This window comes from Nomia melanderi, chromosome 11 (assembly GCF_051020985.1).
Source record: "Nomia melanderi isolate GNS246 chromosome 11, iyNomMela1, whole genome shotgun sequence".
In the NCBI taxonomy this organism is placed as follows: Eukaryota; Metazoa; Arthropoda; class Insecta; order Hymenoptera; family Halictidae; genus Nomia; species Nomia melanderi.
Genome location: NC_135009.1, coordinates 16,789,242 through 16,812,697, shown reverse-complemented (window position 1 = coordinate 16,812,697; position 23,456 = coordinate 16,789,242). Strand labels below are relative to the sequence as shown.

General features: G+C 51.1%; 1 protein-coding gene and 1 long non-coding RNA gene across 2 annotated transcripts; one reads left to right on the top strand and one right to left on the bottom strand.

The window, feature by feature from the left end:
- Window positions 1–1,205: 1,205 nt before the first annotated feature.
- LOC116434878 (uncharacterized) lies at window positions 1,206–23,111 on the bottom strand. The gene is made up of 5 exons (XM_031993734.2): window positions 22,016–23,111; window positions 19,177–19,707; window positions 9,997–10,115; window positions 7,623–7,716; window positions 1,206–7,221 (listed from the first exon to the last, which is right to left on the bottom strand). The coding sequence occupies exons 2-5, from the start codon at window positions 19,390–19,392 to the stop codon at window positions 7,054–7,056; spliced, it is 597 nt and encodes a 198-aa protein (XP_031849594.1). The 5' UTR covers window positions 19,393–19,707; window positions 22,016–23,111; the 3' UTR covers window positions 1,206–7,053.
- LOC143175052 (uncharacterized) lies at window positions 3,283–10,590 on the top strand. The gene is made up of 4 exons (XR_012999660.1): window positions 3,283–3,396; window positions 3,874–4,028; window positions 4,121–5,241; window positions 8,114–10,590. It is a non-coding gene; the product is annotated as an uncharacterized LOC143175052 (long non-coding RNA).
- Window positions 23,112–23,456: the final 345 nt, after the last annotated feature.

The following is a 23,456-nucleotide window of genomic DNA, read 5'->3' as shown; positions in this document are numbered from 1 at the left end:
AGACAATTGAATTAACCGCTATTGAAACGAAGTTATTTCGAGGTAGAATAGAAGCCGAAGCCTCGCCGACGCATACAAAGTGGCGAAATTTCGGAGGCGTGAATGGCTGATAGCGTGGTCCTCTCTCGCGCGAACGCCGAACGAGAACGCGCTTAATCGCGATCGACGTCCGCGTTAATTGGATACTCGCTCGAATGTCCGATAATCGCGTGATGCGACGAGAGAGAGGTCTCGTCCGTTTCGAATGGCGAATACGTCCCATAGAAACTTGGACATTTTCTTGGGGACGTATGGATCAAACCGATATTTGTTGAATATAGTGATACGAGAAAGATAGCGGAGCAATTACTGGAAAGAGTCTTGACTTAGTTTCTGGTTAATGAACAAATCAGTTTCGAGTACGTGGAAGTTTCGATGAGTGTTTACGTGTCAAAGTGTTAATCGCGATCGATGTTCGCGTTAATTGGGTACTCATTCGGACGTCCGATAGTCGCTTGACGAGAGAGGTCACGTTCGGGGCAGTTGAATATATTGTGAAATAACAAACCGTCGTTGGATAGTTGAGAAGGGTTGAGGAGGTGGAGGACTTGCGAACGATTAAAACACTGCTGTATAGTGATGCTCGCTTAAATTTTAAGGTTCCGGGCTCAGCGTTAAAATTCTGGCAGGTCTTTTACTGTCTGAACTGAGCACAGCCTGGAGCAGGATAGACGAACGCCGTGAAGGAAACTAAGTGGAAAGAAAATTTCAATTGCAGTAATTTGAACCTTATCTTCTCAAACGTAGTACCAACGTATCGTCGAAGTTCTTCCGATTGAAACGAGTCCAAACACGACGAGGATCGGACTAGTCCCACCGACTTCGTAATTAACGAAATTACCGCCTCATTTGTCTGAAATTGATAAAACTAAATCGATCTACGTCGTGTTTGGGCTCGTTCTAATCAGAAGAATCTCAACAAGCGATCGATACCACGTGCGAAAAGATAAGACTGACATAACTGAAAGTGACATTTCCATGGCACGATTGTTTACGTTCACTTATCGCAGCGTATCCGTTTACCTCCGGCCATTGTATTCATTCTCCGTCCCTGCTACCGGGATCACGTTACATCGAGCTCGAGACAGCGGCGATGAGCGTCGAGATGTTCCGTTGACAACGCAGCCCGGATCCTCTAAAATCGAAGCGAGCATCACTGTACACCGTTGTGCGTAAATGTAACATTTATTTCGGCATAAATTATTACGATAGATACATAGGTTAGGTGTAGATACAAAATGAATTGACTGTAGACAGGACTGTAGTAGTGAAAATACACTAATGCGTATGCCGCACCAGTTTCCGTACTCGATTTGCTTCGTCTAATCCCGGCAGTCTCGATCGCCGCGACGATCTCCCGGAGGAGAGAGACGGCGCGCGCAGCTCGTTCCCGCGAGATTCGCGATCCACGATTCGCGGCGAGAATCGTCTGGACGCGAGAGATCGCCGCGAGATATCGTTTCGGCGACGATGCCGCGCGTGCCCCGTTCCGCGGACGCGCGGGGGGAACGGGGGGGAGGAGAACTGCGTCGGGGTAAATAAATCGGTCCACGGACGCGTTTCCTCGAACGCGGCCGATTACAGGTTACGAAAAAGATGTTTGATTCTCCGGACTGTCGCGGGGACACTTCGCCACTCCGCGAGCTTTTGATTTTGACCGGCCACTCCGCGAGAATCGTTTCGCCGAAATTGATCCGCCGATTTCAGTGGAGGGTGCGCGCGACGGTTGGGTCGTTCGCACCGGTTAGGAAAACGAAACGCGTTCCCCTTTCGAACGGGGATCAACGGATTCGACGGGAACAGAAAGCGAAATTCGCGGAACCGAGAGCGTTTGGCAAAATATCGATTCGATCTATCGACACGCCGGTCGTAATCGATTCACTGTATGTACCATGTATGTCGTGTACGTATATACGTAATGTAATATAATGTAATATAATATAATATAATATAATATAATGTAATGTAATGTAATATAATATAATATAATATAATACAATATAATGCAATACAATACAATACAATACAATGTAATATAATACAATATAATATAATATAATATAATATAGTGTATATGTATATGTATATGTATATGTATATGTATATGTATATGTATATACTTTTTACGAACCGTTCCACGATTAAGTAGGATCACAGCCATAGCTTTGAATACGAATGTCTCCTTCGTATTACCGATACGATTACGATGAATAATACCATGTTTCGCGCGAACAGTAGGGATAAAATGTGGACGTTCCTACGAGTATTGTTATATCGTCAACTAACGGCTACGCACACACACACAACATCGATTACAACGAGATACGAGTGAAACTGTTGCACGAGACACACTGAACGAGAAAAGAGTATTCGTATCTTCTCCGATAACCAGAAATTTTTCGATCGAGACGGAACTAACGCAAGGAGGAAGCGAATCACGCGTGTGTCTATCTATTACATTCGGCATGCTCGTTCAAGCGATTATCGCGTTTTCTACACCGCTACTTCTCTACACCGAGGGGAACCGTCGCTCGACGATCCGAGACATCCCGGTGACGTTCCGTCCTCCATCTTCGACGCGTCGAAACTATCGAAATCTCGAACCGTCGATAACGCCCCACTTCGCTAATCTAAAGCGCCACTCGAACGCGCCTACTCGCTACAACAAGACCGATTATCTTTCGCTACACTCTCGATTATCGAGTTCTATCGAAACCGGGTATCCGCGGGGCCGTTCCGTCACGACGACCACGATTTCGCCTCGACTCGCGTGGATCGGCGTCCCGTGACTTCTATAAAAAATAAATTTTACCGTCCGGACTCGTCCTGCCACGGCGCCGAACGATTTATCTCGTCGTGGAACGGAACCGGACCGGATACCGTCGCTACGGTACGTGGACAACTAGGACAACGACGATAACGACACCGACGACAATCAATTTTTTTGGTTTCACTTCACTTCTCTACGACCATTAATACAACACTCTACGATTATAATTTCGCTACGTTCGGAGGATAGTGATTCCCGTCGCGTCCGATCTTCCCGGTTGAATCGAGTTTCGATTCTATAACGGTCGAGCGTCGATTTCAACGGAAGTGACGATCGCGAACGGTTTCGAACAGACTAGAGACAGACCCGTTGCACGTTGAGACCGGCGGAGATCGACGTCGCTCGTCTTCCGATTCGAGGGGAACGTGCAGCCGTGGATCGAAGCTATGGCTAAGTAGTTAGGAGGGACCGTGATATCGGACGTGTACGTTCACTTAAACCGCTACTGCCTACCGAACTAGGACATCGGCTACCCGAAAAGAAGCAAACACCGAAACTGCGTCGACAAGCGTCTATCCAGGACGAGAGTATCTATCTATCAATCTACCGCGAGCTCTACGAGTATAAACAACATCTGACCCTCGGTTTACGCGGGCTTTTCTCACGTGAGCCTCTTTTTTACGCGCGATCTCAATTTATGCGATCTGAATTTAGCAACAGCGAATAAAATGTGATTATTATTTCTATCATTAAGCTACGTGAACCAAATATGTATTTCTAGAACTTACACCAGCTTTTCTCTTGTGCCGACAGGCTCTATTTACGCGATTCTCGTTCGCGTGAAACGAACCCACGTGCAACGGATTCCCGCGTAAATCGAGGGTCAGGTGTACGTAGATTCGAAGGACCCGAGTACTTTCGCGAATGCTGTAGACTTGGATGCTAACATTCAAATTTATAAGCAACATTATTACGCATTCGACCCTACATAACCTTAATTTTTTTTAATTGTCACCGTCTTTGACTCTTGGAGAACTAAATTTGCGTTTCGTCTATTTTTGCAGCTCATTAACTATTTTTACTGTCCGCGAACGTGTTAATCGTCTCGGGTGCCTTCGGTGCGTTACGGTACGTAACAATTCTATGTTTCTAAGGAGACACCACTACAGAGAGCTATGCGTCGAACGAAGCGTTGCGTTTCTACGATCAACCATCTACGGTAATGTCTACACCATCTACAACACCGAACGAGTTGCTCGAAAACTTTGTTTAACCGCTTTGGAACCAACTAAACCGTTTCTATGTTTCTAGAGTCTACAATGCATAAGGGAGCTCGACTAAACGGGACACTGTTTAGACGAAATTCTACCTGCCGATCCAGAGAGGGCGCTATGGACTTAGGGGACGCGAGTGCATGGACGAAGAAGCGATAGAATCGTTGAACACACTGATGGAGAGACTAGGAGAGATCCTCATCGATCTCTTGACGATACAGTGGCGTTCAGAAGTTCCTGGCTAGATCGTTCTTGGCTCTTACACGATGGAAACTTTAGACTCTTTGCTATTGTGATGTATAAAAGACACATTGCAGGGGAAGATACTGTAAGAGTCAACTCCACCTATTCTTTATACATACACAGAAATAATTCAGCATATTCAAAGGTTTCTAGCTTGCACAGTGAAAGCAAGGACTGCTATTATGATATATAAGACACTGCAGGAGACACTGTAAGAAAGTCTACATCTATTCTTTATGCATGTATCTTTAGAAATAAGTAATTTAGCACATTCAAAGGTTTCTAGCTTGCACAATGAAAGCTTTCAGGACTCTTTTTTATTCTGATATATAAAAGACACATTGTAAGAGCGGGTACTGTAAGGAAGTCCACATCTATTCTTTATATATGTGTCTTTAGAAGTAATTCAGCATGTTCAAAGTTTTCTAGCATATTTAACACGTTAAATGCCACGTTAGTTACCGATGGCTGACGCTTCTGAATTACTTGGAAACAACCGTAACATGTATAATAATGTCAAATCAAAACGTTTAGTAACGTAAGTTGATAATAGTGTAATGCAACGATTGAAAAAAAGTGAATGATTCTTGCTACTTTGCTGAAAAGGGTAACTACAGAAAAATGGTCATTTCCGTGGCGTTTAACGTGTTTACGTATTGCGCTCAGTATCTAATGTTCATACTCCTCGACAGCGGCGAGTCGGCGTGGCACGGACTCAATTCCAAAAACGATCTGCGCCCTTCTGAACGTCGCTGCACACTGATGGACAGACTAGGAGAGCACGGAATGGCGGAAACAGACGGATACAGAGAGATCGGGAAAGAGACGGGAAGCGTTGTTCGTTATCGTTTCAACTAGCGGGTACACCGTTGCCCCGAGCGACCATCGAAATGCGCGTACCGCGTAGCTACGGAGGTACGATCGATCGGCGGCCGTTGGTAAGTGCTACTTACGAGCCGCGCGTTTCGCCGATCGCCGAGCATCTACGGTGAACGCGTTACTCGCGCGAGCCGAGTCGTCCTGCGGCTCAAAACCGAAGAGGATCGAGGGGAGACTCTCGCAGCGCTCGGCTTTCGGACGCACGGTCTCGATCGGCCATCGGTCCCCTCGCTTCTCTTCGCTTTCGAGTGAAAGATCGGATCGACTCGCGTCAGTGACGCACTGTACGTATGCGTGTGTTTATGATCTACGATGTCGCGCCTTAATCCTATGTCTTAATCCGTTTGTCGGCGTTCTACACGCCCTTGAGCAAAGCCGAAAGTACAAAAATCCTCTAAACGGCGATTACGCTGGTTCCGATCGGTCGTCTGGCCGACTCGAGGCGGGTCGAGCCGACCCACGAAGGATCAAACGTCGCTCCATCGGGACGCATCGGGACGCGTCGTGACGCGGTCGACTTTCCCTACTCGTTAAGAAAAATAAGTATCGCGCTCGCTATGCACCGATTCACGACGATCCCGCGAAACTTCGCGGCGGAAGTTTACGTTTCTCTCTCGCGCCTACCGTAGCGAGCGTTTCGTTGGTTTGAGCGGTGGCGGCGCGCGGCTGGCCGGAATCGTTGGGACCCGGAAGAAATTCAAATTCTCTATTCGTTGTTGTCGCATGTATATGGCTGGTGATACGGTTCGAATTGCTGGACAGTTGTGTAAAATGAAATGAAGCTTCGGAGATAGGGGAATGTAGGTTGTAGCGGAATTCTATTTGAGACTCGCGTACTTTCTTTCGTTTTGATTAAGAGCAAGAGCATTCTTTAGTCTATACGCGCAATTCGAAAGAAACAGATCAATCGCAACTCTTCTGATTTCATCTCGTTTCTCCGCTCCAATTACGTTCACGTGTATCCGGATCGCACTGAAACACGACGAATATTGTACGAAACCATTTGTTACATCCCAGCGAAGATGCCCGTGTAAAAAATGTTAGCAAGAACTCGCAACGCTGGAAGTTACAGCGATATATTCCCCTTGACGCGCAAAACTGAACGCAACAAAAACGATGAATTCCGTCCGGGTTCCTCCGTTTCCAGGCCACCGCGCGGCGGTTTGACGTCCGCGATGGCGCGGCAAGCTCGCGGAAGCCGTAAGGGCATAAGCCAAGCTCGAGACACCTCGCGCGAACCAGCCACGCTACAAACTACCGTCCGTAATTCGGGTAGATTGCGTTCAGATGTTTCGCGCGAACGGTAGACGAGAAGCAGCGCGCGTCGCGAGAGGAGGGCGCGTAGGAAACCGTAGCGAGTCTCGCTGCTTACTCGTCGCCTAACTTCAATTTTACGACCTTACGTGCTAATACTTTGGAAAATCATTTGGCATTCTCGATCACCGTAGCTTTGTATACTCGATTTAGGTATCGTTCGTCGCTAATTACAAACTATCATATCGTTACCATTATCGTTAATACTCTTATTAATATTATTATTAATATTATTATTATTATTATTATTATTATTATTATTATTATTTCATTCGACCTATGTTAAATACTACCTTTGGACGTTTCACTTTTGCTTTTTTGTTCGCGTGCTCTCGTTGACCCGCTGCTCGATTTATTCGTTCCGCGTAGGTTGCCGGCGAACGGTGGGCCGCGCAACACACCTAAGCTCGAATCGCGGCGGCGATGGCGGCGCGCGGAGCGGATCGCGCCGCTCTCGCATATCCTATTATCCTTTCCCTTTCACGCGTAGTGCTCGCAATCCCCACGCTCGGACAGCGTGGGCGTGGACGGACACTAGGTGGTGTTCGGATCCTCGTAGGCCTTTTCGTAGTCCCGCCGGCGAATCACCGCGAAGTGAGTCATTTGGAAGGTGTTGGTCTTTTTGCAGCCGCGCTCCAGCGTGCCCGTCATACTGTACCCCATGTTGAAGTCGCTCGACGAAACGTTCGATGTCAGGTACAACTGTCGACAGAAAAGAGAAACCGGTCCCGTTCAGATCGCGAGAGCCGCGGCGCGTCGAACCGCGCGATTAATCGATGCATCGGTTGTCACGAAAGACGCGCGCGATGGTCGGCTACCCAAGCGACGCGACGCGAGGCGACGCGAGGCGACGCGAGGCGACGCGACGTTCGCGCTTCGGCGTCATAAATTTTCCGTGCGGTCCATACGTTACACGGCCGGCGCACAATAGCGGCCACTTTAGAATTTGGGTCATTCGGAAAAGCCCAGGTTTCGCTGGCTTTTCTTCCCCCGCTTTGCCCCGCTGCGCCTCGGCCCGCCCTCGTATCGCCTCGCCACGCCTCGCAACGGCGCGCGAAAGATCCTACGAAACTTCGAGGCCCGACGGGGAACGGTGAGTGTACCTTGAAATCGGGATCGGTCGTCATCCTCTTGAAAGAGCCGATAATGTAGAGCGTGCCTGTCCCCGTGTCCACCATTTTCGCTTGAGTGCTGTACCTGAAACAGACCGATTAAGCCCGGTGAGCGAGCGCGGCTTGTCCCGGCCGGCGTCATTTTGGATAACGTTCGATCGCGGTGCGTGACGGCGATCGGTGGATCGCGCGGCTCAGCGGATATTTATCCGAGGCAAGTAAATTACGCGCGGAAATCGCGGACGTCGCGTCAGTGGTGTCAGCGCGAGTTTCACTGACAAATCGAGAGGACGGTCGCGTTTTCAGCGAACGCTCCCAGCTGTCGACCGATGGTCGACAGCTTGGTCGCCGTGTAACGCTCGCTCGGTCTTCGTAAGCGTTTTATCGTCCCGTAAATCGCTAATGCGATTAGCGCTGCAGGCACGCGACACGCTGCGCCACGGGCTACCCAGATATTTACAGCGACCATGTTTCTTTTTTAGCTCCGATGTGTCGCGGTCCGTCCACGGATTACGCGTTCCCGAAGAGTTCGGGGAACGGAGGAAGCCGAGCGCCAGTGGAAACGGCTAGAGACAGGAACATTGGGAACCGGTGGAACCAGTTGCGCGAGAGAAGTCGTCCAAGGAGCCACCGATACGAGACAGAAGGCGGAGGAGAGATTGAAACGAATGGCCTCCAGACAGAGAGGGAGGGGGAGGAGAGGGTTAAGCGAAAGAAGAACCGTTTTCGGAAGCGAGCGACGGCGGAGAGTGCGAGCTGGGAATAGGGAATAGGGAATAGGGAATAGGGATACGACGGGGGGGGGCAGAAGAGGGGGAGAGGGTTCCCTGGTGGCTCGAGGGGCTTATTCCGGCGAGCGGTTCAGTCGGCGACGATCATTAAAAGTTTAAACGCCCTCCATTGAAGTGCGGCGGATCCAACACTCGGTTTAAAATCCACTATGGCTGGTGCTTTGACTTTTCCTCCGGTCCTCGATCCGCTTCACAAAGGAAACTGCCAACCGGAGCACCCTTTCGATGCTCGACCCGGCCCGTTTGCCACGCGTTACGTACTACGTACGGTATAGTAGTATACTACAAGCATCGATTGCTGGAGCGGCTCTACGCCACCGGCGCGGCGCACGGTGCGTCGAAAGGCCTATTTTCGGGACAACATTCTGTAACTCGAAAAACACAAATGGCACAGAGGACGAGGTTTCGACTGGAAGGTGTACGGTATAGAACGGAGACTATGCTAGTTGTTTTCCTTTGATATTACGGCGACCTTCGGAAGCTCAGGAAAGTTACCATTAACACTAGAACTTAAACACCGATCGCTTGAACTGACTGTTAGAAGTTTTCTTATGGAAACCATAAACGTTTATTCAGATTTCAATCGGGTTGCGTTTCAGATTTGCTGCTACTGGATTGGTTCTGTTAATCACTTTTCGTAGAAGTGTTTGTATCTTTTCGATAATATGGAAGAGGGAGTTAGGGATAAGTCATTGTAGTGTTAAAGTAGTTGCAAACGTAGATGTTTGATTTTGATTATTTATAGAGGAAGAAAGAGGTTTTCGATGTGATTTCGTTATTTTCTGGTTTGAAACGAGTCTCTGTGTCACTTGCATTTCTCAAGTTAGAGAAGTTTGTCTTGGAAGTAGGCGTCTAGTCTACTCTTCGATCGCGATCGTTCATCGATGATACAGTGGCGTTCGAAAGTTCTCGGCTAGATCGTTCTTGGAACTTGCACAATGAAAGCTTTAAGAACTCTGTCATTGTCACATATAAAAGACATATTGTATAAGAGGGTACTGTAAAAGAGACTCCATCTATTCTTTACACACGTGCCCTTAGAAATAAGTAACTCAGCATGTTCAGAGCTTTCCATCCATAAAATACTTAACATATTTTACAGTGTCTTACAGCTATACTCTCCGCGTTAATTCAATTCCAAAACCGATCCGCTCACTTTCGATCGCCGCTGCACACGTCAAACGCGTTTCTCCCGTTTGTCTGGTCGACGGGCAGTTTCCCCGAGGAAGCACCGAAATAAAACGAGAACGAAGGGACAGCTGGCTCGAAAGCGTCGGGCATGGCGCGAGAATTCCCGGGAATAAGCAAATAACCCGCGAAACGGAAACTAGAGGATGCCGAAGTTTCGGACGCTCGCCGCCCCTGTAATTCTCGGTTAGCGGCGCGGCGGGCGAGGAACAGACTAGGAATTCCGGCCACGTATCCTGCGAAAGCTCGAATTTCGTCCGCGCTGGGAATACGATTACAGGGGAAGATCGCGAACGTCGAGGCGTTTTCACGCGGATCGGTCCGGCGGTTCTCGGTTTTCTCGCGACCTGCGACTTACCACTTACCGCTTACCACTTACCACTTACCTCCTGGTCCCAGCGACTTCGACGACCTTGCACCGGCTTCGGCTCCACCAGAACGGCGTCAAGGTCCAGTAGGAACTACTCGCGCTTCTCGCCCAGCCCTCCTCCGGAAACAGAAGCACCTGCGACAGACGACAACCGGTGCCGGGATCGTTTCTTTCGTAGAACCGCGATGAAGGGCGAGCGTGCTGATAGGCTTCGAGGTTACTGAACGTTGTACACTCTGTGTTCTATTTATTGATACTAGGTACGGAAGCGCTGCTTTAACCGGTTAACTGTGGAATTTAGTTGGAAGAACCTCTGGTTCTCCGCGCAATAAAATAAAATGGAGCGTGTACTCGTCGAAGGACGAATGCACGTGGAGTGTATAGAAATGAATGATCTAACTATATAGAGTATATAGAAATGAAAGATCTAACTATATGGAGTATGTAGAAATGAAAGATCTAACTATATAGAATATATAGAAATGAAAGAAAAACTAATGAAAGATCAAAGCGAGACAAAGAAGAATTATATGTTTATGTGAAAAAATAAAGACATAAATGTACAACAGTTTTCAATGAGTTGTAGGCGACATTTCTTGAGACGGATTGAATAATAAAACGAACATACGTTAAGAAACTAAGTTATTGTTTCTGTGTTTCACATAATGAAAGTTAGATGAGCGTTACTGTCATGATCTCAGCCGACCTGCGGTTCAACGGTGAAGGGGCAAGGAGATTCGGCCGCACGCTCCACCTCGGCTCGCGGCTCGGCCAGTAACAAAGACGTGTGGAAACTAATTCCGCCATTACTATCGGGCCGAGCGAATGGACGTCTCTCCCTGCTCCTCTTCACTTTTTACGGTTTCCGGTATGGCGTCCTTGTACAAGGATATAGTAAATAATTGCTTGGTGCGTCTAGATTCGGTAAATTCATTATTTGTCAACGGTGTCGTATCATTACAAACGTGGATTCTATTTGACAATGGCGTCCACTTCTTTTGTTAAATTGTGTTATCAGGAAATAAAAGTAAAGATGTACATTCGAGTGGACTCTTCCCATCTATCTTGGTGATTGCGATAATACAATTTGATAAGAGAGGTCGACACCACTGTCAAATAGAATCTATGCTCGCGATAGTATGAGGACAGCCTTTACAAACAATAAAATTTACTGAATTTAGATACACCAAGGATTCATTTAGTATGTCCTTATACGAGGACGCCTTGACCGAACGGGTTAAGCCCTTTGCACTAGGGAGGTGACTCTTTAATGCTGATCTTTGAACAACGCCTCGATGCATGAAATATTGTAATAAAATAGCTTCCTCGATATACCGGTGATTTTCGAGTTAGTCTCAAAGAACATCGTCCTCGCCTTGTCGAGAAACGTTAAAAATTTCTAGTAAGAAACTTCCGAGTGCAAAGGGTTAAGTTCGTTGTGTCGTTCGACGGAGAACGAACGTCGCGCGACGCGACAAGCCTCACGCGGACGTACGTCCCTCGACGCCCGAATTCCAGTACGCGCGGCGCGTCTCGCACCCGGGAATATCAACGATCTTCGAGAATTGTAAAGCGTCCCGACGATTAATCTTGCGCGCGACGGACGGAATCCCGAGCGCGACGTCGCCGAGCGATACCAAGGAGGAGAGAGAGGGTGTTAACGAGGAGCAGCTATCCATCGTGCAACGTCGTGGTCGGGCTCGATAACGCACGCGACGGACGACGTATGGACGTTGCGCCGACCGTCGAAACGAGCTGAAACGAGCCGGCACCTTCGACGATTCGAGGCAAGGTCTACCGTGGCTGGAAACGATTCATATCTGTCGGGGAAACCGCGGGGAAAATCCGAATCATCGGACCTTCGATGGGAAAGTCGGTTGCTCGATACGACTCGGGGGCGAACGAATTAACCCTTCGCCTTGCAATATCGTGGCAGGGTTTATCGAATCCCTGACGGAGGTTTATCGAATTTAGGTAAAATAATGGAACTCGAAGAATCAACTAAACAGAGACCAAAGAATCCAGTCCTCCATCGTCAACTTCAAAACGAGCATCAACGTATTAATATTAACAGTCGATGAACCACAGACAAACAAACAGATTCAAGGGGTTGAACGATTGTCACGTTCGATCCGGTAATCACCGGTCAACCGTCATCCAATCCGTCGAATCGGTATACACCTCGAATCGGTAAAATTCCCACGAACGTCGCAATACAAGCCGGATCGCGTTCTAAATCGAGTTTCCTTTTCTCCGAGCGAATTTTCCGAGAGCATGCGCCCTCGTTCCCCTGCCTCCCCCTTATCGCGTCGCTAAAAACGAGCAACTTCCTCGAAAGCTGAAACGTTGAAGAAACCGAGGCGGTTCAGCCCCGCGTCCTTTATCCTTCATCGATCCCCGAATTCCTGTCGCGAAAGACAGATCGACGTCCCCGTGGAATTCTCCGGAAACGAAAGTAACCGACATAAAGGAAGCGAACTGCTCGGCGATCGGAGTCGAGGCGACCGAAGGGTTCCGCTTCGGTTTCGCTCGCTCGCCGGGAACTTTCGCCGACGCGACGCGGTTTCTGGGTCACGGATGCCGCCGGCGCAACGCGACACGTCCGACGGAAGCGAGGGAAACGGGAGACAGGACAGAAGAGTCTCCGTCGTCGGATATCGGAAAGCCAACGCCGCGCGCGAGAACGAATCCCCGTTGCCGATCCGGGTGAATCGGCGGACGTAAAATTTCACGAACCTCGCATACGTTCGGCTTCCTTCTGGGTCGCGGAGGGTGTCGTGTGTCCCTTGCTCGGGCTATTTTCCGGGCTAGTCGCTCGAGAAAACGGCAGCCCGGTAACGCGACGCCGTTCCGGACGATAAATATGTACGTGTACACGCCGAGACTGTGCGGAACCTAAGCACACGTACGCGTACGCGCACAGGCGCAACTAGATTAAATCCGGCTTTCTACGAAATCCCAGAAATCGCGGTGCTCGCCGATCCGTGCGGCGCCGGGTCGTGCCGCGCGGAGCCGCGCGGAGCCACGGTCAGCAATACTTTACACCTGCCACGCTTCAGACCTAATTAGATGCGACGGGCTTAATCTTGCGCGCGTAATGGGATCGTCGAACGAAACGGGTCGCAATCTCTTCTCCGACGCGTGTACACCTTGCCGGGACGAACGTCCGATCGATGCGGACGCCCACGCGCGCGCGACCGGGACACGCTCGCGGATCGATCTATTTAGATTCCGAAAGCGCTTTTTTCGAGCACCGGCCCGCCGATTGGCTGGATGCGGACGGGACTTCAAACGGGTATTTACTTTATCGGGGCGACCCGTTTATCGAGCCAACCGGAGTCCAGATTTCTGCGAGGCCGTCCGAATTGGAGAAGACGAAACGTTTCGCCCTCCTTTCATCCGCTTCGATTTAATAAACTCGGCGTACGGTCCGCCGGCTACTCGGACTCGGCTCTTCCGCCGAGAGTCAATTTTCGGAACTGCTGCTTCTCGGCGCGGAGGAGCGGTAGAATGGGCCGGAAGTCACGTTTTTCGTGGGGATCATTGCGGAATTTAGTAATGAGCTGGGGATCTGATATTTAGGGGTTTGTCAGCTGTGACTGTTTTCCTACTGGTTTTTCGTTGATTAAGTTATTGTATGGAATGTTTCTTAATTAATGAATGCTTCTGATCTATATGGGATTTCATGTTGTTCTGTATCACCCTTTCTTATACACCTCAACACTAGAACTACCGAGTAATTCAATTAGATCTCCTAATTTTCTTATAAAAACTCCAACATTCATCTGATCCTTTCCAATAATTGCAGAAGAAGATTGTAGGAACGGCTAATTTCGAGCCATTTGGTAGTTCTAGTGTTAATTCGCTTCCAATGTCTTAATACCTGTCGATTGTACGGTGCGACGCAAGGATCATTCAATCAATAAACAATAACTTTCTTCCCCGATCTACCCTATTCGCGCAATTCGATCAACAATGCTCGAAGCGATTCCTTCATCAAAATTGATCGATCAACCGAAACGACGCGACTTCGGCGGCGATCCTCGTCGATCGATCGCGCAGGACACGGGAACGAAACTACGCGAACCGATCGAACGCGACACGATCGCGCAGCGGTCCGACCGCTCACCGGCGCGCCGCTCGTGAATCTCGCGGCGGATAAACGGAAGCGGGTTACGGGCGACGACAAGTGACAGGCGAGTACGAGTGACGGCTGCTGGATGCCGGATAACTCGAGAGGGAACGCGGGGAGGGCGGCGGCGGCTAGAAATGTAGTAGAAATACCGTGGGCTCGGGGCGCGGTGTAGAGGCTCGAACAAAGGAGGGTCGTTAGAAACAAGTGGCGCCGATTAAAAACGCCGACGCCACTCGCCCAGATGCATCGACAAACACGCGACGTCGGGGCGGCGTGTTTTCCGCGAGCTTCGTCCCCGCGTCCCGTCCCCCTCGATGAAATTCCTCTTCCCCGAGGTCCTCCTTGTCCCGCGTATCGCCGGCTCGCTCGGTTCCGTTCGTCCCATCGAGATCTCTCGGTCGTCTCCCGTCGCCTCTCGCGCTCGTCGCTTCCGACGAACCTCTGCTACAAATTAGCGAGAGAGAGGCGACTCGCGCGCGATCGGTCGCGGGAAGAGGGGAAGCGGCGCGGCGGAAAGTCGGGCGGGAAGTCGGCGGTTCCCACGGAATTCCTCGAAAAATTCGTCATTTCCGCAGCCGGCGCGGCGACGTCCTGCGACCTACATCAACGAGAGCGCGAGGATACATTATTACTATCATCGGAAAGCAAAGCTCCGATGGTGCGACGGCCGCAGGGTGTTTCAGGGTCGGTTGCCATGGCAATGCGCTGGGACAGCCACGGGGTGCAGCCTGGAATATCCACCCTCTTGCCTCTTTTCCGCGATTCTCCCAGTTACCCCTACCCCTGCGCTCCTCTCGCTCCCTCCGGCTCGCCGCCTCTTCTTCTCTCGTTCCCGGTGTTCCCCGAGCACCCCCTCGGCCGGCTCGCGCGTCCCGTGTTCCCGAAGCTATTCCTCCCTACCCTCTCTTTCTCGCTCGCGTCGCTCCTCCCCGTTTCTCTCTCTCCTCCCGAAAGCTCAGCCTCGCCGATTCTCCCTCGGCCTCTCTCTCTCTCTCTCTCTCTCCCGTCGTTTCTCCTGGCCGATTCGACGTCTCGCTCGTCCCGATTCCCGGCGCTCCTTCTTCTCCTACCTCCGGTTCGAATCCTACCTCGCGCGCCCCTGCTCCTTCCGCGGCGACTCGCGAGTCGTCCTCTTCTCGTCCCACGTTTCGACGGAAGCTCGTCTCCCGCGTCTCCGCTACCCGTCGTCCTCCGTCTAATCGCGCCGTTCGCTTTATTTATTCGTCGAGACGGATCTCGTTCGCGCGCGTATCGCCGCGTTGCCGCGCCGTAACGATCGATCGCGCGCGAACGATATATGTGCCGTACGTACACGCTTCGGACGACGGAAGCCACGTCCGGCGGCGTTACCGCGTTATGGCCGGAGAGAGCGTGCCCGAGAGAACGCCGCGACACGATTATCCGATTCGATCGGAGATCCTGCGCGATCGACGGATACGTGTACTCCTTCGCGCCGGAAGCGAGCGTGACATCGGGTCGAGCGAACTTTATTCGATTCGGAACGAATCCGAAAGTTTCTGCTTCTAAGCGCGGAGATCTTCGAGTTTTCCGGTTGATATTGTCACTGTACTAAGATTGTAATCGACGCCATCAGCTTCATCGTTGTTGGTATCAGCGTTAATATTGCTGTTCTAATTATTGTCGTTATCGCTGCTGCTGTCATTGCTATTGTCGCGAATAAACTATCGGTTATATAGCACCTACGTCCTCCACCATCATCCTGTCTCCATATTTTTCTCCGATCTCCCCGAAAACAGCAGATCTCCCTGAACAAGGACAAACGCCATTCGGCTAAATACAGTTAACACATTGCACACTGAATTTTTAGAAAACTGGGATACATGAATTTTCAACGAAATCAACTCGTTTCTCTATATGTAAACTAGTCAAACATCTTACTATCCCGTGACTAACTTAAAAACGACTGTAAAGTCAGTTCCAATAGAATTCAATATCCTTCTCAACGATAGGTATCAAAGCTACGTGTTTACACGAAAACAAGCTCTCCCGTTTCCATTTCACGGTGTTAACTACGCGCGACGGGAAGCATCTCTGTTCCCTCGACCTCCTACCATACATTAAACTTCAACCAGGACTAGAACTACCCGACAATCGACCTGCCCCGTAGCAAACGTCACAGTTCCCTTCGATTTCTCAAGCATTCTCAGCTGTCGGCACCGCTAACCGGTAGCTCTCGTCGCGTCGTCGATCAAACAGAAAATTCGATAGCCCCGAAAACTCACCGAACGCAACGTCGTTCGAGGGAACGATAAACCACGAGCGAACGAGCGGGTAAACGCGAGGAGCCGCGTTGGTCCAGTGCGCGCTTTGAACTCGCCGGGTCGCAGCAGGTCGACCGCGGCGCATTGCAGCTCGGCGAGGGCACGAGCTTCCGCTCGGCTCTTTCTTCCGCCGATCCCGCGAGACGTTTTCCTTTCGGCGCGATCCGCGGGGAAAGAGAAAGCTGCCGCGAAAGAAGCGAGACCCTTTCATCCGGATATCTTTAATCGCGCCGTCGCGACGCGACGTAAAGGCCGTCTGCGACACTGAAAGTCGGAAGGGTCGAACTACCTAGACCATTCACGAGCTAAACAGCGCTCCTCTTTATCGGAACCACCGACGCTACGGGTTTCTCGACCACGACGGACGCAGTCTCGATTCCTCCGCTGTGGACAATGCGGGAGAGACGAGCAGCGTGGTCGAGCGATTAATAAATTCCACGTTGCGCAGGAATTATGGTGGATGTGGAATTATAGTAATTATAAGCGAAGGGAAATTAACACTCCGTAGGCCCATGTAACCTTGAAGTCACACATCAGTATATTGGCATCTTGTTGATTTATATCGTTCTGCACTCAAAGCGGCGAATAAAATTAAGTAATCAATTAACATTCATACATTCAGGCGTGAAGGTTTAACGTCACTGTAACTTGAAAGTGACGAAATATATTCGTTCGATGAAATTATTGGAAGTATCGAATACATTGTTAATTCGTATTCATATGTGGATATTTATTAATTTTGTACTGAGATTTCGTTATAGTACGAACAAAAATTCGGCCCACAGAGTACACTCGTCCTATTTTCGATATGTTATAACATACAGGCTTGAATAAGCAAATTTCGAGTCGAGTCCTGTTGCCTGCGCATTGCCAACGACGAGTATACTCGTCTTTGATTTTATGCATGATTATGTATGATAACATATGTGATTTTACCAAGAAATAACAAAACTTTGGTAAGCAATACCACTCGAAATATAAATGGCGAGGGGAATAGCTTCATATAATATAGACTTGGAAGCGAATGGGTCAATGTAGTTTCGTGGGAGAGTGGAACGCGATGTCCATTGTATTTTGTTAGAGGAATATACACAAGTAGCTAGTGGAATGATCCTCGGCTGGACAGCGCGACGGTCTGATCGATGAACATGCTAGATCCTATTCTCCTTAAGGAGTGTACCATAGAAGCTCGATCCATATCGCGTTCCTTTGTTCAGCCAAAAAGCTATATTAATTTTGGTTTATTTACCGTAGTTTTACTGGTATTTCTGTTTTTATAATGGCTTCAATGTTACCGTTTATTCCGTTCGTTTCATTCTATTGAATCTGATTCTATTGTCGAATACTGAAAATAAATTGTTCTCTGCACGGAAAGAGTATTGATCTTTCCTTATTTAACCATGTTCCAGCTCTCTTAAAAACCACCCTTAATACCTTCCGCTCTAATAAGTGCACTAACATTCACGAAATACGTAAAGCAGAACTAAGCACTAACTATTATTCGACGTTTCTTTCGATTGAAATATCTTAAACAGTAACCCCTCAAAAATTGCCACATCCCATAAACATCCATAATCCTACATTCTCCTCATATCTATTCCTCTATACAAACTTCCAATAAACAAAATTCAATCTCAAAATCCTTACACAGTCGTCTCAGGTAAATACGTCAATCGAACAGAAAGCAAAATCGCGTAACAGCTGATCCCTTACACATTTCTTTCAATTGAAATATCTTAATTCTGCTCGCATCTATTACTCTATACAAACTCCCAATAAACAAAATTCAATTTGAAAATCCTTACACAGTCGTCTCAGGTAAATACGTCAATCGAATAGAAAGCAAAATCGCGTAACAGCCGATCCCTCGCGTAGGCCCTTCAGCGAAGTCTCAGCCGCGAGAAATTCGGGCAAAGGAGAAGTTCGAGCAACGTCGGAATCGCGAGCCGAGACCGAGGAGCTATAAAGGAAGACCCCCACGGCTCGGAGGAGGGCACCGAATGGTCGGATGAATAATAACTCGGTTATTGAAAGAAAACTACGAGCGACGCGAGTTTCGAAACTCCGAGCCGTTAGCCCGGTTGCTCGGGATAAGGCTCCGGCATCGACTTCGCTCCCCTTCTCCCTCGATCTCTGCCTCCCCCGCGAGCGTCCCCTGTCCCCGCGCGATTTTCGTCCGGCGGATACCGTGCCAGCGCGTCCCGATCCGCCGGCTTCTCGTCCTCCTCGCTCGCCTCGGAGCCACGTCCGCATAATGGCTATTCGGATAGCGAATCGATTTATTTCCCCGGGGCCTTCCGGAAACTTCGAGCCTCTCGAGCTGTGAACTTGGAACGGTTCTTCCTTTCCTCGCGTCCCTGTGTGTCGGAGTTCCGGCAACTTTGCCCGAGTAGCGCGAAACGTTCGCGCCTCGGCGAGATTCGAGAGAGACCGGCGATCGCGAGCACGGCTGAAGAGGATTCGGATTCGGTGGCAGTTTCCCGGGCAAATACGCGGAACACGGCTCGCTCGAGTTGCCCTGAGTCGTCGACGAGTCTTAGACGAACCCGACGAGTGAACTCTGGGGACTCGTAGGTTTGTAGGACCAAGCCGAAATAGCCTCGATCTAGCTACTCGCTTTCTCCGACGCGTGTATCGAATCTATCGAGTCGCCTACTGGACAACCGTGGATCGTGCGAATATCTTTGAACTCTAAACGAATCGAGTCTTGATCCTCGATACGCGGCGTCTTCGAAGACAAGACAGAAGAGAGGGAAGAGGAGGCTGAAGCCTTACCTACCTTGTTGGGATATCCGTTGTACCGGAGCAGCTTCTTGCAACATTTGCCGCGATTCTCGTAGTAGAACATCTGGACCATCTCTGCGTGATCCGTCGCGGCGCTGACGGTGAACGGTGCACCGTCGTTCCCGAAACACCTCGACGAGGAGGCCGACTGCTGCTGGACCGATGATTCCCGGCGGCCGAGTGGCACGCACGGACACCACCCCGAGACCATTACACCGATCGACACGGATCCAGCCCGATCCACGTCTATGCCGCCCTCCGCCTACCACGATCGCTTCCTCTTCGATGGAACGGCCGGTTTCATCCTTCGCGCGTCTCGCTCCGGCTCTTCTCGCTCCTCTTCTCGTTCCGCACGGTCGACTCGCTTATCGACGGCTCCTCCGGCAGCGGTCGGCTCGCCCCGGAATTCTTTGGCACTCGTTTCCTTCGGAAAATACTTTGGCACGGAACCGAGCCGAGGCTCGCGCGATCGGCTCCCGACGGCGCCTCACGTCGCTGTCCGAAACGCGAGTCGCACCTCCGCGATCTGAAAAATACCGATGTTCGTTTGCGAGCGCGCGATCGTCTCGCAGATTCGAATTCGAACGCGGAGATCGATTCTCGTCGGTCCGAAAGCGGACGAACTTCGATCCGATCCCGACGGAAGCGTCGATCTCTAGTCTCGCGTGCATGGAACCGGTCGATTCGATTTGCCGGCGTTTGCTTCGAAGTCGAGGATCGGAAATCGAGAGAATTGAACGCGGCTGTCGCAGCTTTTTGGTCGACGGGGTAATCTTGTTACGGGAATGGCAACGCGGACGTTTTACTGCTCGTCCGATTTGCCCAACCTGACCGGTGGTCGTTCTCGATCGCGATCGCGAGGCCTGTGGAGTGCGAAAAGACCGGAGACAAACGGGACTGCTTCGTTTCGGAGGTCGAACGTAACGGTAACGAGTTCAGAAGCAATAAGCGACTCCGACGCGCGAATAGCGGCAGTAACAGCCGATATCGCGTGGCCCGATTAATCGAATCGAGCACGGAATTACTGCGAGGGAGACGGGACATCGATCGTACGCGAGTCGATCGAGTTACCGATCGCGGGAGGCTCTCGGAGCGTTTCGGAGCCGTCTCCGCCGCGCAAACAACTGAAACGTCCGAAGAGAAGTTTTGTGGATTCGCGAATGGAAATTTGTTGTTTCGAATGGAGCGACGTAATCGAGTCCGACGACGATGGTGTTTTATTCAAAGAGGTTTAGGTAGCGAATGACGGCGGCATTTTGTAGTATTATGGATTAGAAAAGATATAGAAATAAAGTAGATCGCAGTTATGAACCTAGGAGGATCGGAAGTATCTTAGAACTGAGATATGTTTGAATTTCCAGGCAAACAGGGACAAGCTCTTTAATTTAAGGAGATTTGGAAATGCGATAAAGTAATTTGACAAAGGAAACAAGAAAAACGTTAGTACTTCTACTCCGCATTAAAGAGACACCGTTAAAAGCTACTCCAACGCGAATCGGAGAGATAATCCTTCGCTAACGAAAATCTACAGAATATTTCAAGTTCTCCGACTTTCAAACGAAGTTTACCGAATTTTATACAAAATACGGTGTCGCGTTACGAAATCAGTATAAACATCTGTTCCACGATAACAGTGGAAGTAGAAAAGTAGTACGATACTACGATTTCCCCGTCGAACACTCAGCGTCCGACGATTTGGTCCACTGTGTGCCGTCGGCACACGACCGATCGTTCGACGCTGCGTCCGAGAGACGACCAGCGAACGGAAGAACAGACGAACAGACGAACAGACGAAGAGAGGAACGGATGCGGCTAATGGGAACCGCAAGTTCGACGTACTCCCAGGCGAAAATCAGGCGGACCTGTACGCAACGGACTGCCAGAAACGGCAAACCGGTATCGAACGGTGCGGTTTTATTCGCGCTGGACTAAAGCGCATGGGGCACGAGTTCGGATAGACGGAGCGGCTCGGTCTATCTCTTGAAACGTTCGCGGCGGCTCGGATCGCCCACGTAAACGCGCACCAACCGTGACAAAACATTCACTGTTCGAGATCCCCGTCCCTTCCGACGATTCCGAGCCCTCCGTCGACGAGAAAAGCGGACCGGACCGCCGCGTTCCGTCAGTCACGCACATTCTTCGAGAGCCACGCACGCACTCGCTCGTCGTCCGTCGCATCGACGACGCCCTGGCTTTGCGTCGCTCCTCGCGCGGATGTTCACAGTCGTCTCCTCGATTTACCCATTTTTCTTCGGTGCTCCTCGATCGATCCGCCTTACCGTTTCCGAACGTCGAGGCGAGTCGCGTCCCGTGCCGCCGGCAGATCGCCTCGAGACTCGACCCGCCGACGAAGGCCTCCCTTTCGTCCTTTCTTTCGGGGGAAAGAACGAGTCGCACTTCTCGCGAACTTCCCGGCAACTCGGGAACTATCCGCGACCAACCGCGCGTACTTAAACTCGTTTACGAACTGGACAAATGCAGTCGAGCCGTGCGAGTCCTCCGGAAGCGGCCGGAACTCGCGAGACTCCGCGATCTAAACCGTTCGATCGCACTCGAAACGCGCCTGGAACCTTCGATCGTCGATCTCCACGAGCCTCGAGGACACCGGCGCGCTGCTCCGATTCCGCGGGCAGCGTTCGTCGAGCCGGAAATCGAGCGTGAAACGCGACTTATCGCGAGGACGCAGCGGAGTTACTCGGTCCAATGCCGGGCAACATCCGCGTGAACGGATCACGGCAACATCTGATCACCGAGCCGATCCAGCGGACGAGAAATACGCGGTCCGATCCTCGTTGGTCCTGCAACCGACGCGCTTCATCTCTCCGCGAACGTACCTCGATCGGAGTCCGACGAGCGCGCAGCTTTCGAGCGTGTCCGCGATCAGAGACCGTCGCGTTCCGTGGTCCCTCGATCGTTCGCCTGTCGGGGATCCGGTGCGGGTGTGCGCTGTTCTCGCGACGAGCTCGATCGAAATCGGCATGGGTCGCGAGCAGCGAGGGGCACGACGCACAAGGGTAACGGGCTCGATCGGCGGGGAAGGGGGCGAGGGGGCGCGCGGTCGTCGTCCGTGCCGATCGGCGGCAACGTGGAAACCGCGACGAGGACCGCGACGAAACTCGACGAGACGAATCCGTGCGCGTCCGTGCTTCTCGGCGGTCGGGGGCGCGCGGAGGGTCGGGATCGGAGAACGGGAAGAGGAGCGGGAACGGGGAGAGGAAGAGGAAAAGGAAGAGGAAGAGGAAGAGGAAGAGGAAGAGGAACAGGAAGAGGAAAAGGAGGAGGAGAAGTAAAGAAGCGAGAAAGGTAAGACGCGCGACCGCGCGATCGGAAGCGAGAGGATATCGCTGTCGCGCTCGAGACGGCGAGCGAACGCGGACTGAGGGGTACACGGGCTCGTCGGCTCGTCGGCTCGTCGCGTTCGACGTCGCGTCGACGTCGAACGACGCTACCCTCGTTTCAACGGCGCAGGACAGACTGAGAGCTCGACGTCGACCCGCCGTCCGCCGAACCTAGTGCCCCCGACCCCTGATCCAACAGCCCCGTGTCCCGAGCAGCGAGCTCGGGACTCCCTCCACTCTCCTCGCTCCTGTTTCCCCCCGCCCCGCTCCGCGAGAGCGTGCCTTGCCTCCGACTAACCGAGCATTCCCACCCATCCCGATCCGCCGATCCGCTGAGACTACCACCGCGCGCGCCTTCCTTCCTTCCTTCCTTCCCGTCCCGGCCCGTCCTGCCATTCTATCTCGCGGCGCTCCGCCGTTTCGCGTTCCTATTCCGCAGAACCTCCCGAATTGCCGCCGATCGAAACAATAACTCGATCCCTCTCGGCTCGCCGAGCCCGCTCTTCGCGTCCCTCCGCGACGTATCCGCCGGCGAATCGGACTTCGATCGACGTCCTCGGACAGGGGAACGTCGAGCGAGATGACGCGCCGCAAAACGCGAACACGGCACTGCTGGGGATCCGCGCGCGGTCCTCGCCGCGCACGCGCCCTCGCCGGTCCTTTGATGGATCGGGGGCTCTCGGACGAAAGCTGAAATTAGCTTACCGATTTTTCGGAGATTTTCGGTATTGCTTGGTTGCGACGACGTTGATTCTGTGTGGAGAGCAACGAGTCTTGAGCGCTAAGGTTACGAAGGGGTTGGAGTAACTCGTTGCCAACGAATGAGTCGCTTAGGAGGCAGAGTACAGGAAAGAAAATTGAGAATCATGTTTCGGCTGCTGAGATGATTGCATAACATATTCAGAAGCTATACGAAGGGCTTTCTCATCTAGAACGT

Bases quoted from the DNA above. Each gene is read 5' to 3' on its own strand.
- LOC116434878 (XM_031993734.2), bottom strand. From the start codon at position 19,392: ATGGTCTCGGGGTGGTGTCCGTGCGTGCCACTCGGCCGCCGGGAATCA. The intron at 10,116-19,176 runs GTAGGTAAGGCT...CGTCTGTCGCAG, and splicing joins ACAACGGATATCCCAACAAG to GTGCTTCTGTTTCCGGAGGA. The intron at 7,717-9,996 runs GTAAGTGGTAAG...GGTCTGTTTCAG, and splicing joins GAAGTCGCTGGGACCAGGAG to GTACAGCACTCAAGCGAAAA.